At 45.4% G+C, this 13,101-nt stretch overlaps 1 protein-coding gene across 1 annotated transcript in view; it reads left to right on the top strand.

Annotated features, from left to right (window-relative positions):
• The window catches only part of PCNT (pericentrin), a 111,506-nt gene extending 98,405 nt beyond the window's left edge, over positions 1-13,101 (top strand). The window contains exons 43-50 of the mRNA XM_090271091.1: positions 252-354; positions 1,367-1,540; positions 5,241-5,360; positions 6,458-6,690; positions 8,253-8,329; positions 9,346-9,511; positions 12,082-12,209; positions 12,639-13,101. Of these exons, the coding sequence (XP_090127217.1) occupies positions 252-354; positions 1,367-1,540; positions 5,241-5,360; positions 6,458-6,690; positions 8,253-8,329; positions 9,346-9,511; positions 12,082-12,209; positions 12,639-12,682 (1,045 nt within the window). The 3' untranslated portion in view covers positions 12,683-13,101. The remainder of the gene's footprint in view (positions 1-251; positions 355-1,366; positions 1,541-5,240; positions 5,361-6,457; positions 6,691-8,252; positions 8,330-9,345; positions 9,512-12,081; positions 12,210-12,638) is intronic.

A 13,101-nucleotide genomic window follows, 5' to 3' on the forward strand; every position in this document is an offset into this window, starting at 1 on the left:
TTTCTGAGCTTTACAGACTGTTCATCGCAGGGTTGCACTGACACACAGCTGCCACCACCACTAGAACTGCTCCCAGCAGCCACCTTTGTGGCCAGAACACGGCTTGATGAAGTGCTTGACAAGCCTGTGACAGTGGTTCGCACAAGGTCCTCCCTGAACCCCTGGCCTCACGAGCTCATCTTCAGTGCAGCGTCTAGCATGGCACTGGGTGATGGGCAGTGAAGCTTTTAAATGCTCGTTTATTTTTGCAGAACAAGTAATGATTGGACATCATCAAACGAGAAAGCAATGACATCTTTATTGCGCATGTTAGAGGAACTCAAGTCCAAGCTGAGCACATCTAACTTTTCCCAGGTGAGAATCGAGGTCCTCCAGGTGAGAGGCCAGTGGCCCCAGCCTGGCTCCTCTGGCCGCCTGGGACCTGGTTTCTATTTTGTTGTGACTCGCTATTCCTCCCTCATTGCTTCTTTCTGTTTTAAAGTTTGCAGTCTAGTGAGCAACCAAGTGCCCCCTCCCATACCTGGGAGGGGCTAAGCGCGCCCTGCACTTTCTCAGCGCTCGCCCGACTGGCTGTCTGTGGCGCTACCACCCAGCCTACTCCTTGGGCACTCACGTTGAGAGCCTGTGTGATTGGACCCCGTAGGCCACCAGGGGAGCACTGCGCTCCTCATCAGCGGTGTCCGAAGTCATTTGAAGTTGCTGAATTTCTGATAAATGTTCTCTGATAATTATGAAATTACGATGTTTAGCTGAAAGCAGTGTGCATATTGTGAGCACCTTTGACCTTCTCTCCCTCTCACCTGCTCCCCTCGGACCCATCCTCCCTCTAAACTGATTGTTGAACACAGTTAGTGGGTGGGCACAGTGCGTCCTTGCCCTCCTGTCTGTCGGGCACTGTGCCTTCCTTAGTATCCCACCTCCTCCACAGGCAGAAGGCTCCTCTGATGATGAGCATAACGAGCCTGTTTTAAGGGACTTACTCATTGGGTCTCAGGGATGAGCACACGATAATCCCTGGTCTCGGGTGCTGCCTGTGTGCAAGGTGCTACCAGCAAAGAATGATGTATCCGCGACAGACCCACTTTGTTTATACCACCCAGTTTTGTGCCAAGTCTGTTTCATAGAGGATTGGAAAGAAATGTGATTTGCAAACTTTTTTTTCCCCTGTCCCACTGATAGACAACTCTTCCAAGCCCCACAAGCTTTCTGTGGAACTCCAAAAACATTTATTTTATTTTATTTTAATTTTTAACTCCAAAAACATTTAAAATAATACCTAAAAATAACCAACAATAAAAAACACAAATAGTGTGCATGCCTTTTAACAAAATATTTTGTGCACTTAATTTTGCTTGCTTCTTCTCAGAAAAAAATGACCACAGAGATACAGGTCCAGCTGGTGGACATGTTGCTGAAAGAAAATGATTCTCTTACCAAAGCAATCAGTGCCGTGACCCAGGAGAAGGCAGAGCTGTGCAGGGCCACATCCCGAATGGAGAAGACGCTCAAGCACCACCTGCTAAAGGGCTGCGCGCTCAGTGTACGTTGTTCACCCTCCTGCGGTGTGGGGTGGGGCATGTGAGCTGGGCTTCCTTCATGCCTGGCCGGCCAGGGCAAGTGTGATTTCTTCCTAGTTAGCTCCTTCCTCCCTAACGGCCAGAGTATCTTATTTAACATTTTAGTGAGTTATCTGCCTTATTCACAGACAAGGACACATACACACAGGCTGTCACACGTGGCCCTTGCCATGTTTGATACGTGTTCATGAAAGAAAATTTTGATTAACATTATAGTAAATAATCTGAAGAAATTAGAATTTTATTAGACTTTTTACCTAATGAAAATAATTTATAATTTTCCTGGTTTATGCAGTTGGGTAGACTTAGAATGTCTGAATTTTTTCTTCTTTTATATTTTAGGTGGTTTTTGCTTGAGAATTGCTTTACCTTTTTTACAATGGAAAGTTTTTACAAATTATTTTTAATTTGCATATGGTAAAATCTGCCCCTTGTTGGTGTGATGTCACTTGAGTTTTTTGGGTTGGTTTGTTTTAGAGATTTATTTATTTTTAGAGCCAGAAGTGGTGAGAAAGAGAGGGAGAGGGACATTGACTGGTTGCCTCTTACGTGCCCCCAACCTGGGACGTGGCCCAGGACCCAGGCATGTGCCCCAACTGGGGAATCTAACCAGCGACCTTTCGCTTTGAGGGACAGCGCCCAACCCACTGAGCCACACTGGTCAGGGCTCACTTAAGTTTTTACATGTACATAAACCCAGGCTCTGATGGCCCCTTTCCCTGGATATCTTGTAAGTTGGAACCACAGCATGTAGCCTTTGAAGGCTCTTCACTTCCTTCATGCCGCATTTGAGATCTGTCTGGGTATCAGTTTCAATAGCTTGTTCCTCCCTACTGCCAAGCACTCAGGGCATGGATGTGCTTCAGTTTGACCATTCGCCTGCTGAAGGATATCTGGGTTTCCAGTTTCTGACTATTATGAACAGTGCTCCTATAAACACTGTGTACAGGGTTGTGTGTGGACCTAAGTTTTATTTCTCTGTGTCAATGCCCACAAGGGGGATGCTGCATCTTACGGAAAGCTTATGTTTAACTTCTGTATTAACGATGCCACACTTGTTGTCTAGGATGGCCGCACAGTGTGAGCGTTGCAGTTACTCTGCGTTTTATCACTTGGTTTCCTTCAGCAGTCTGGTGGGTGTAAAGTGGTATCTGTGTATCTTGTTTGGTTAAAGCCTTGGCTTCTTCTTAACTTGGATGTTTGTTTTCTTGTTGTTTTGAGAATTCTTTCTATGTTCTGGATAAAACTCCTTCGTTAGAATGTGATTTGCTAATATTTTTTCATCTGTGCAGGACGGGGCTTTGGGGTGGTGACAAAAGTGTTCTCAAATTAGTATAATGGTTATATAGTCCTATAAGTATACTAAAAACCAGTTAAATTGTATATTAAAAAGATAAATTTTATGTGATGTGAATTATATCTCAGTGAAGCTATTATAAAAATTTCAGGCAAGAATTGACATCTCAACTACATTGAATCTTCCCATCCCTGAACTTGGCATGTCTCTCCCTGTATTTAGAGTTAAAAATTTTTTTTCTGAATGCATTGTAGCTGTCAGATTTATGTCTATTAAATATTTCATTTTTCAGTGAGCTATTATAAATGGTACCTTTTAAACATTTTGTTTTCTCATGGTTCATGGCTCATGTATGGAAACATGATTGATGTTCGTAGGTTGACCTGTGATTTGCAAACTCAGTAGCTTCACTTTAGCCCTATAAGCCTTTTTCTGGGGGTTTCTATGGAATAGGGAGTTTTATTTCCTCTCTCCAGTTTGAATACTTTGGTGTCTTTTTCCAGGACACTGCCGGGCAGGTGTGGTAAGGAGCACATCCTCACCTGTTCCATCAGGGCTGGAGCCTCCATCTCGCCTCATGAGGGCGGTTCAGATGCTTTTGTGGACACCATTGTCAGTTTGAGGAAGTCTTCTGTTCCTAGTTTGCTGAGACTTTTTGTCATGAGTGGATGCTGGAATTTGTTGTGCTTTCCTGTGTCTACTGATGTGATGATGTGGTTTTCTTAAGTCTTCTAATACGACAGATCATACCAATTTTGAATGCTGACTCTACCTTGTCCCAGGAAAAATCCCACTTCATGACATATTATTCTTTTTGAGACATTGCCTGATTCATTTCGCTAATATTTTGTTGAGCGTTTTTGTATCTGGGCTCACATATTATTGTGAAGTTTTTTGTATTGTCTGGTTTTGGCCTCATTAAATGAATTGGGATGTATTCCCTCATCTTCTGTTTTCTGAAAGAGATTATATAGAGCTAGCATTTCTTTCTTTCATAAGTATTTGTTAAAATTCAGCAGTGAAACCATCTGGGCCTAGTGTTTCCTTTTTTGGAAGCCTTTTAGTGATGGTTTTGGTGTTTCTGGTGTTGTTGGGTGGAATGTCCTTTAAAGGTCAGTTAAATCTAGTTGGTTGATGGTGTTCAAGTCTTCTGTGACCCAAGCGAGCTTCTTTCTGCTTCTGTGTCACTGATGGGGGTGTTGCTATCTCTGACGAGGATGGTGGATTTGTCCATTTAGAAGCTCTGTTAGGTAAATGTGAAGGGACCATTGTCCCTGTGGAGTTGGGCCTCAACACCAAGTGGACCCATGACCTGCATTCTCTGATGGGTGAGTTATACGGGCTCCACGTTTTCATTTTGACAAGGTCCGCCATTCGGGCCACTGCCCGGCCCTGTCTGCTTCTGTGAAACTTGCTCAGGAAGTGTTTCAAGATTCCTTATTGTGACACCTCATTGGGCCTGTCTGGACTAAAATGCAGTCACCAGCAGAATGCTTTTATCCTTTTTGAAAGTTAACGAAGAAACCAGGAAATGAATAGTCTTGATGAGGAAATCAAAGCTGGGTTGAAAGTGGATGTTGGATATTCTCCTTCATGTCCAAGACGACTTGTGCTCCTAGAACATTTTTTCGAGGAACAACCCTGCTGTGTTTTAGAACCAGGAAAACCATTGTTATTTTCTGCTTCGGGACACGTGGAGCTCCTCTCAGAATCTCCCACTGCCAGGCCTGCCGTCCTCTCAGTCCCACCCTGCAGTGTTGGGGCGGCGTGACCAGGCTGCCTTTGATTCCTCTTCCAGGTTGCTGGACAGAAGCCAGTGAGCACATGGCCCTGAGTCCTTCAAGCTCTCTCTTGCCTCCGTGACAGGCGGGCCCCGGGTGTCTGCTGTGGGTGGCCCCTCTGTGCCCCTCCCTGTGGAATTGTTCTCCTTCTCTTAGCATATTCCCTGTTGAAGCTCTGGGGGTGCACATCCCTTGGTGGGAAGGGCTTCTGTGTGGGGCCCTTGCTGAGGTTTCCAGGTGTGTGGTTTGATGCTGCTGGAGCAAAACTAGGTATTTGCATCTTCCTTCCATTAACATTTCTAGGACCAGAGAACATGAGGGTTTTTAATATGTTAGAGGAGCAGTTCCAGCAGGGCAAGCTTGCATGTTTTTGTCTGTTTTTAATAAAACTGTAACCTTAAGGCAGTCAGACTTCGGTAAATGGCAGCTCCTCTGCACCCAAGGTGGGCCTCACCCTGCGGAGGTCCTGGGGGAACAGCCCGGGAAGGAATGAGGTGTTTGGACGTGACTTTCTTCCTGGGGTTGGGGTAGGGAGGGGTCATTCTTCTCCCCGGAACAGCTCTATAGACACGCTATCTGTTACAGAGGTCGGACAGGTCAGCCTGGAGGCGGGACAAGACGGTCCTGCAGAGCTCACCTGCACTTCCAGAGCCCAGACTGCCCGCGCCAGCTTGCAAGGAGGCAGCAAACGCCAGCAGTGTCAAGGTGAGACCGTGCCTTGTGGCGACATTAGGGCATCAAGCGGGGATGCTGCTCTTGGTTTGTTTTTAAGGTTTTATATCTTTAGAGCAGTTTAGTTTCACAGCAAAATGGAGGGGAAGGTACTGAGAGTTCTTATATGCCCCCTGTTCCACACACTCAGCCCCCACCAGATGGGGCATTTGTTACAATCCAGGAACCTGCATTGATAATGTCGTCATTACCCATTGATAACGTCTGTCCAGATGGTGTGCATTCTTTGGGTTTGGACACACCTGTAACGTGTAATGACGTGTTCATCATTACAGTATTACACAGGTTAGTTTCACTGCCTTAAATGTCCTCTGTGCTCTGCCTATTCATTCCCCACCCTCCCAGGGGATGCTTTTTAAAAGTATGTTAACTAGTAAAAGAGGCTCATGCCTGAGCCATCAAATATATCTGTTCACGGTAGGAAGAGCACATGCTGGTTCTAGTGGCCAAGTCAGGACAGGTAAGGGAAGTTCAAGAGAATGAACTTTCATTTAAAATTTGGTCTAGTTCTGTACAGACATCACGTTTTTGCGTTCATGAGTACGGGTGAAACGCGTGACGCTTTGAGTCGTTGTGTAACAGCCTCCGCAGCCTGAAAACCGTCCTAGGCCAGCAATTCACTTGTCATCATTTTTGACAACATGGAACAAGTGATAGGTCCTCTCCTGAAGGAAAAGTATGTATTAGGATATGGACACCAACCTCTGTGTACACTTTCGGGGGGTTCTTCCAGGCTTCCCCACCCCACAATGTCCATGAGCCCATGATGAAACTCCCCACTCTGCCCCGGGATGGGCCTGACTTAGTGGTCAGATTCGTGGTGCCTTCACAGGGGCTGCTTTGATGCTGTAGAAGGACATGTGGCCTATGTTTTGTCTAATAAACAAGAATGAACTTTGAACAGCAAGTTGTTTGCGGTTATAGATACTACACAGGGCTGACATTTGCAGTGATTTGCCGAGGAAAAAGTGATCTGGTTCTTTTCAAAGCACAGTAGTGCAAACATGTCTTACAGATTTGTCAGCAAGATGTCTTTGTTCTGTGATTAAGTTTTACAATTTTTTTTTTAGATGGAAAAATTGTACCTGCATTATTTGAGAGCAGAGAGCTTTAGAAAAGCTCTGATTTATCAAAAGAAGTATCTTTTACTGTTGATCGGTGGATTCCAGGACTCTGAACAAGAGACGCTTTCCATGATCGCTCATTTAGGAGTGTTTCCTTCCAAAGCAGATAAGAAGGTCGCCACATCCCGGCCTTTCACCAGATTCCGAACGGCTGTCAGGGTGGTGATTGCAATTTCAAGGTAACAGGAGGTGCATCACAGTGGCTTTAGGTGTTTTAGTTTCTGACCCTCTATAATTGTATTCATTTTTAAGATGAATGACACTTGAGACCTTAAAGAAAATATAGGTGACACTTATCTTCAGGAAATCATGGTGTACAAAACTGTCACCTTCCAAAAGGAGAAGATATAAGGGAGCCTTTTTATCACAAAACGACACCTTACTCCTTTATGGGTTTCTCGCCAGGGCTGCTTCTGACAGCAGGCATGTCTGATCAGGTTTTAAACTGCATTTCACAACTTCAGATTTCAGTTTCCTACATTTTAATCAGATTTGTGTTACATAAGAGGGGCATAAGCAAACATGTGTGATCCACCCAGGGTGGTGGCCATTTACGGCGCAGGCGCTTTCCATTCTTTGCCTGTGAATGGGGCAGGGGAGGAAGAGCCCACTGCAGAGTGCGAGGGGGTCCCCATCCCCACCCTCCACTGTGTGTCCACCTGGTCCAGCCCTGTCCACCCCCAGCCAGAGGCATTGCTCACTCTCCTCAGCCACTGTACAAGGTACACGGTAGCATTGGAGCAGGGATGTGATTCCCTGGTATGACTGGGAATTTTGATCCTTTCAAAATTATGAGTGTTGAAATCCATTTTACTTTATAATGTTAAATTTTGCTGAATTTCTAAAAATGTTTTTGCGTCTTAAGAACTATGCAGCTGTGTCTGCTCCGCGACTCCTGCAGAGCTGCCCCCTCTGGGCCTTGCTCATCTTTGTCTGCGGGATAGACTGCTTTGGTTCCCTTGGCTTTTTCCACACTGTGCTGCAGAGCGGGTGGGAGTCCCACGCAGGGAGTCCCCAGTGGGGTGGGGTGGCCTCCTCCAGCCTCAGGGCACTTAGCCCCTCACCTCTGAGTTCTGATCACAGCTGTCCTCCCTTGCACCCACCCACCTGTCCATCCTATACTCTTGAAGAGGACAGCTACCCTGTGCCAGGAAGCAGGTTAGACGCTGGATGGAGACAGGTAAACAGACCCAAACTCTGCTCCAGCCTTCCTGTTAGAAGGGAGGATGATCTAATAAGCACAGCAGCATTTTTAACAGGAAATGCCTTGTAGGAGGGCAGGGCTCAAGAGAGGCAGCCATGCCCTGGGAGGCTGCCTAGCAGGGACATTGGGTGGAGGACCAGAGGCTAGGACCCCCTGCACCACCGTACTCACATCACCCCAGCACTCTGCTCCCTGGCTTGTGGCCTCGGTAGTGGAAGGAGGCAGGGTGTTGCAGACTGATTTTGAAGTGGAGTCTGGGAGACTCCCAAGCTGCGTGTCGGAGAGGGGGCGGCTCTGGGGCAAGTGCAGGGCCTCCACTGGGAGTGGACTGGGATTGGGCAGGGGCTGGGAGTGGGCAGGTTGCAGGCTCTGTGAGCAGCCTACCCTGTCGGTGCACAGGACCTGCTGCCCAGGGGAGGTGGGCCGCCAAAACTCTTCTGGCTGTTGGTCACAACTGAAATTTCATTGCTGTTGTCACCGCTGTTTTGCTTTAGTTTTCAATGTTTTATGTCTTTTTTTTTTTTTTTTTTTTTGTAGATTACGTTTTTTGGTTAAGAAATGGCAAGAAGTAGATCGGAAAGGAGCTTTGGTGCAAGGCCGAGCGCCCCACCCAGGTGGGCATACAGGGACCCCTCAGCCTTGCCTTTGCAAATTTGTCTTCCACTTGCTGTAGCATTTCATAACATCTGGTCGTTGTCAGGGCTTAGTGGGGATGCAATGAAGCACAGTAGGAAATGGGTAAATTTGGTCAGTACAGTCAGAGGTCAAAGGGTTTTTGAAGGAAAATGTTTTTTATGTTGGGAACAAGCACCAATAAAACCACGATTCATATAGTTAATGTTAATGAATAAAAGTGATTCATAAGAGCATAATGATTGAAAAATATGGACGTGATAAATATATTGACTAATGACTTATTGTCAACAAAAAGTTTGTTTTTCTCCTAATGAAGTGGAGATCTTCAGACTGCCACATCTTTGCTCTAAGGACACTGCTGCTTACTTTCTCAGTCACGTCTTGTGTCCAAGGTTCTGTGCTGCCGCCCCCACTGGCAGGATGCGCACTGGTTGCCTCATGCAAGCCTTTGACAGGTCACTTCCCTGGGGAAACATGGACAAAGAACTTTCTCTTACTCAGCACAAGGATGCGGCCACCTGGAGGGGTGGTGGAAATTGGTGCCAGTCAGTCAGCTTTGATTTCTGTGTTAATTATTACTTCTTGAAATCAGAATACCTGCTCAGCCTTCAGGAAGGTTTGCCCCCCTCCAGAGCACACCTGGTGGTCTCCAGGGTTTCTGCCCCTGCCTCCTGAGCCCACTCCTCGGCTGGGTGGAGGAGAACCCCCACCCCAGGCTCCTCAGTGCCCTGCTGGCTCCATCAGGCACTGAGCGCCCCCTGGGCTGCTGCCCATACGATGCTGGGGATCAGGGTATAAGGTGATCAAAACTCAGGGGTCTTCCAGAGCTTTTTAAAATATAATTTTTATAACTTGAGTACTTTAAAAATGTTTTGAAATTGCCATGCAAATTCTTAAAGCTTATAAATTTTAAATTTTGGTAGATGGGCCTTCCTACTAAAATGCATTTGTCATCTTTCCTAATCCCTTTGTTGTTGAATGATTCTGGAGGAAGGATTTCCAGTGGCACAGCAACAGTTGACTCCACCGGAAACCAGCGAATCCCTACCTGAAACCAGTGAATCCCCACCTGAAACCAGCAGATCCCCACCAACCCGGGATGTGTCTTCCAGCCTCACCAGGGACCCTGTGCCGAAAGCCTCCCCACACAGGAGGGAAAGGTGAGATGTGTGCTTTCAGACTGCTTTGCCACCGTCACGCTTAGACGGCACTGGGTTGTAGCTGTCAGCAGAGGCTGGGGCTGCAGAGACAAGCCCCTGTGCACGGCGGTGTCTCCAGGCAGGTTTGTATGGGTGCGTGCGTGCGTGTGTGTATGTGTGTAGGAGGGTTTACATGTGCACGGGACAGACGAAGACACGTATACACCCATCTTCAAGGCCTTGGTTGACCTTATTCCATCTTTTCTTTGTAGGATTTGGGTTTATTGTCCCTGTAATGTATCTTTATACTTACTACTCAGGTGGCAGTTAACAATGTTAAAGATAAGTTATTTGGGGAAAAAAACGTTTCAATTAAATAAGACAACTTGCCCTGGCTGGGTGACTCGGTTGGAGTGTTGTTCCCTACACCAAAAAGTGCAGGTTCAATCCCTGGTCAGGGCATGTATGAGAGGCAACTGATCAATGTTTCTCTCTCACATTAATGTCTGTCTGTCGTCCCCCCCCTCAAATCAATAAACATAATCTAGGATGAAGACTAAAAAAAGAATTAAGAGGATTTGTAGTTAAATTATAGAATGTAATTTAGTTTAAAAATTAAAGTGAAAAAGCCCTGGCTGTGTGGCTCAGTTGGTCGGACCATGATCCCATGCACCAAAAGGTTGCAGGTTGGACCCTAGTCAGGGCACATACCTAGGTTACGGGTTTAATACCTGGTTGGGCCACATAAGGGAGGCAACTGATCAATGCCCCCCCCCCCCCACTTTCCTCTCTCTCTCAGAATAAAAACATACCTGTGCGTGAGGACTTTAAAAAAAAGATTAAAGTGAAAAAGCTTTCCCTAATGACTTTGGAGGTTTGAGACATGATTGAATGTACTTGTCACATTCTGAGGCCCTATGTTTGAATGTGATGTGATATGGTTGCACCTGTTGTAAGAGGGTGTGGTGAATCTTAATGATTTTGTCACAATTTACACCCCATTTTCCTGACCACAAGATTTCTCACGTAAGTGGTACAGTATTCCCTCACTTATCGTGGGTATTATGTTCTAGACCCCCCCCGCCCCCCGCAATAGATGAAAATCCGCGAAGTAGGAACCTTACATTTATTTTAGTATTTATATATATTTTAAGGCTTTATAAACCCTTCCCACACACTTATAAACTGTTCCCAGTCCCTTATTAACCTTTCCCACTCCCTTATTAACCTTTTCCACACTTTTATAAACACTACTTATGTTCTTAAATATATTCTACACTCTTAAACCTATGTAACTTTAACAACATACATATACAGTACTGCAAAATCCCGCGATATAGCGAAAAATCTGCGATAAATAATTAAATATGATATTTTTAAAAATCCTGCGATACAGTGAGGCCACGATAAGTGAACCGCGATATAGAGAGGGACTACTATACTTATTAAGGATGGGATTTCCATTTTTATTTCTTCAGATTGAACCATGTAAATAATCCTGTTAAAAATAGTAATCCCATTCAAATGCTGGAATGAGGAATTCTAGATTATGAGTCATTTACTCAAATGTTTCATCCATGACTTTTTTAATATTTGGAACATACCCTCAGTGCATAGAAAAGTTAAGTTTGTGTCTTTGTCGATCTTTGCATACACACACACGTTAAAAATCACGTAGGTGTGCCCTCTTTTCTCTCTGGGGGTGCTTTCCTTATTCTAAAATGAGCACACTCCACTCTCATCAGAGCAAAACACATCGTCCCTTGTGCTGTCGGGCCAGCAGTTGCTTTCCCGCTCTGCCTCTGGCTGACGGTGATATCTCTCTTCAAGCTGCATCGCATGCAGTAACAAGCTCTGGCGTAACCGTCCTAAACGTAGACACAATACACGTAAGCGTCAGGCACCACAGTGCATCCGGCGCTTACCTCTGCTACCCACGTTCCACCGGCATAGGTGGTTCCTCACAGAAACATACTTTGAAAATTTGGCTTTAGCGGGACCCCAGAGCGAGGCAGGGAGCACACCTCCGTGAGTCCCTGAGGACCTGGGAGCCTTGGTCTGCTCAGGAAGGCAGGGGTTCTGCCAGGTGGCTATGGCACCCCAGTGCCCAGTTTGGTGATATTTAATGAGAGAATAAATGGTAGCCAGGGCCTCTTCTCTGTGGATGACAAGGCAAGACATGTGCCCGCCCTGAAGGGGACACGAGGAGTGACACAGTGGATGGAGCTCCCTGGTCCCAGGGACAGACCAGGAAGAAGGGCAGCCAACACACCTGTGTCAACGATTGGGGCACAGAGCTTTGGGTCTTACGGGTGCGGATACATGAGCCATGGGGATTTCGTTCTTATTCACTGTAACTCGGAAACGTTTTATAGAAATTGGTTTTAAAGCACTATGTACCCCTTTTAAAAAAGCCTTTTTTCTTTTGTGATAAAGAAAAGATAGAAGGGAAACAGTCGTTTGATTTTCCCCTTTTTCCACAGCATGTCCGGTCAGAGGCCCTAACACCACTTCCTGTCTTTGTGCTTTCTGTATTCACCATCTGTTGCATTTCACTCTTTTTTTGTGTTTCTCGGTTTGTTTGTATGAAGGTCCAGTCCATCTCCAAATTCAAGATCAGAAAGATCCCTGACTGCTTCTCAAGATCCAGAGCATTCTTTGACGGAATATATTCACCATTTAGAAATGATCCAGAAAAGACTAGGTGGGGTACCACCAGGTAAAAGTCCTATAATTTTTTTAAATAATGTAAATGCACACTAGGAATGTAAAATAATGTGGAAAAGACTTCAGCTTAGTAATTGTTAGTTTCAGTCCTAATAATCAGCTGTGATTAACAGCATCAGAAGAATGACTGGAAGTGAAACAATGTACTTAATCAAGAAGTGTCAGGATCAGTTTGACTTAATCACTAGCTGGGCCTTTTGGTCCTTTCCCTTAGACTCATAAAAAATGTAAATTGTTTCAGCCAGGATATAATTTTTCCAGTGGTTTTTAATCATCATAATTTAAACCACTGTACATTTTAATTATTCGTATTTTTACCAAAAATAAGATATTCAGTGGAAGTGTTTCAAAATTGTGGAATTCTTCTTAAAAAACATGACTGCTTCTAACAAATTGCTACATCACTTTTACTTATATTTAGATTCTACTTCAAAGAAATCCTCCCACCAGAAGACTAAACAATGAATAAAGTCCCTGTGGCTTTTGCCTGCGGCAGTTCTCCTTGAGGAAAAGCTTTGTTTCCATCTTCTTCTAAGGAGAGCTTGCCGTGTGGCGTGGGGCTGAGCAGCACCCGGTCTTCTCCCCACGTGCCCGAGACGCCAGCCCCGGCGTGCAGTGAATAGCGCTGTCACCTCTGTGCGTGACTTAAGTGAGTTTCAGCTCCTTCCCTTCATGAGGTAATGTGCGCTCACGAGTGATGGCACCTGTCCAGCTCTTTGCACGTTGGCAGAGCCACGCTGCCTGCCTCCACAAAGAGCAGACAGGGAACGGCTCCCTGTTGTTTATTTTCTTACGTGTACAGACGGAAACTTGGTTTAAAAATAAAGACTCAAAAGAAAACCAAAAAGAGAATATAATTAAAGCACTATTTTATTTGTGAAAAA

This window comes from Furipterus horrens, unplaced genomic scaffold (assembly GCF_987537825.1).
Source record: "Furipterus horrens unplaced genomic scaffold, mFurHor1.1.pri manual_scaffold_1, whole genome shotgun sequence".
Lineage (NCBI taxonomy): Eukaryota > Metazoa > Chordata > Mammalia > Chiroptera > Furipteridae > Furipterus > Furipterus horrens.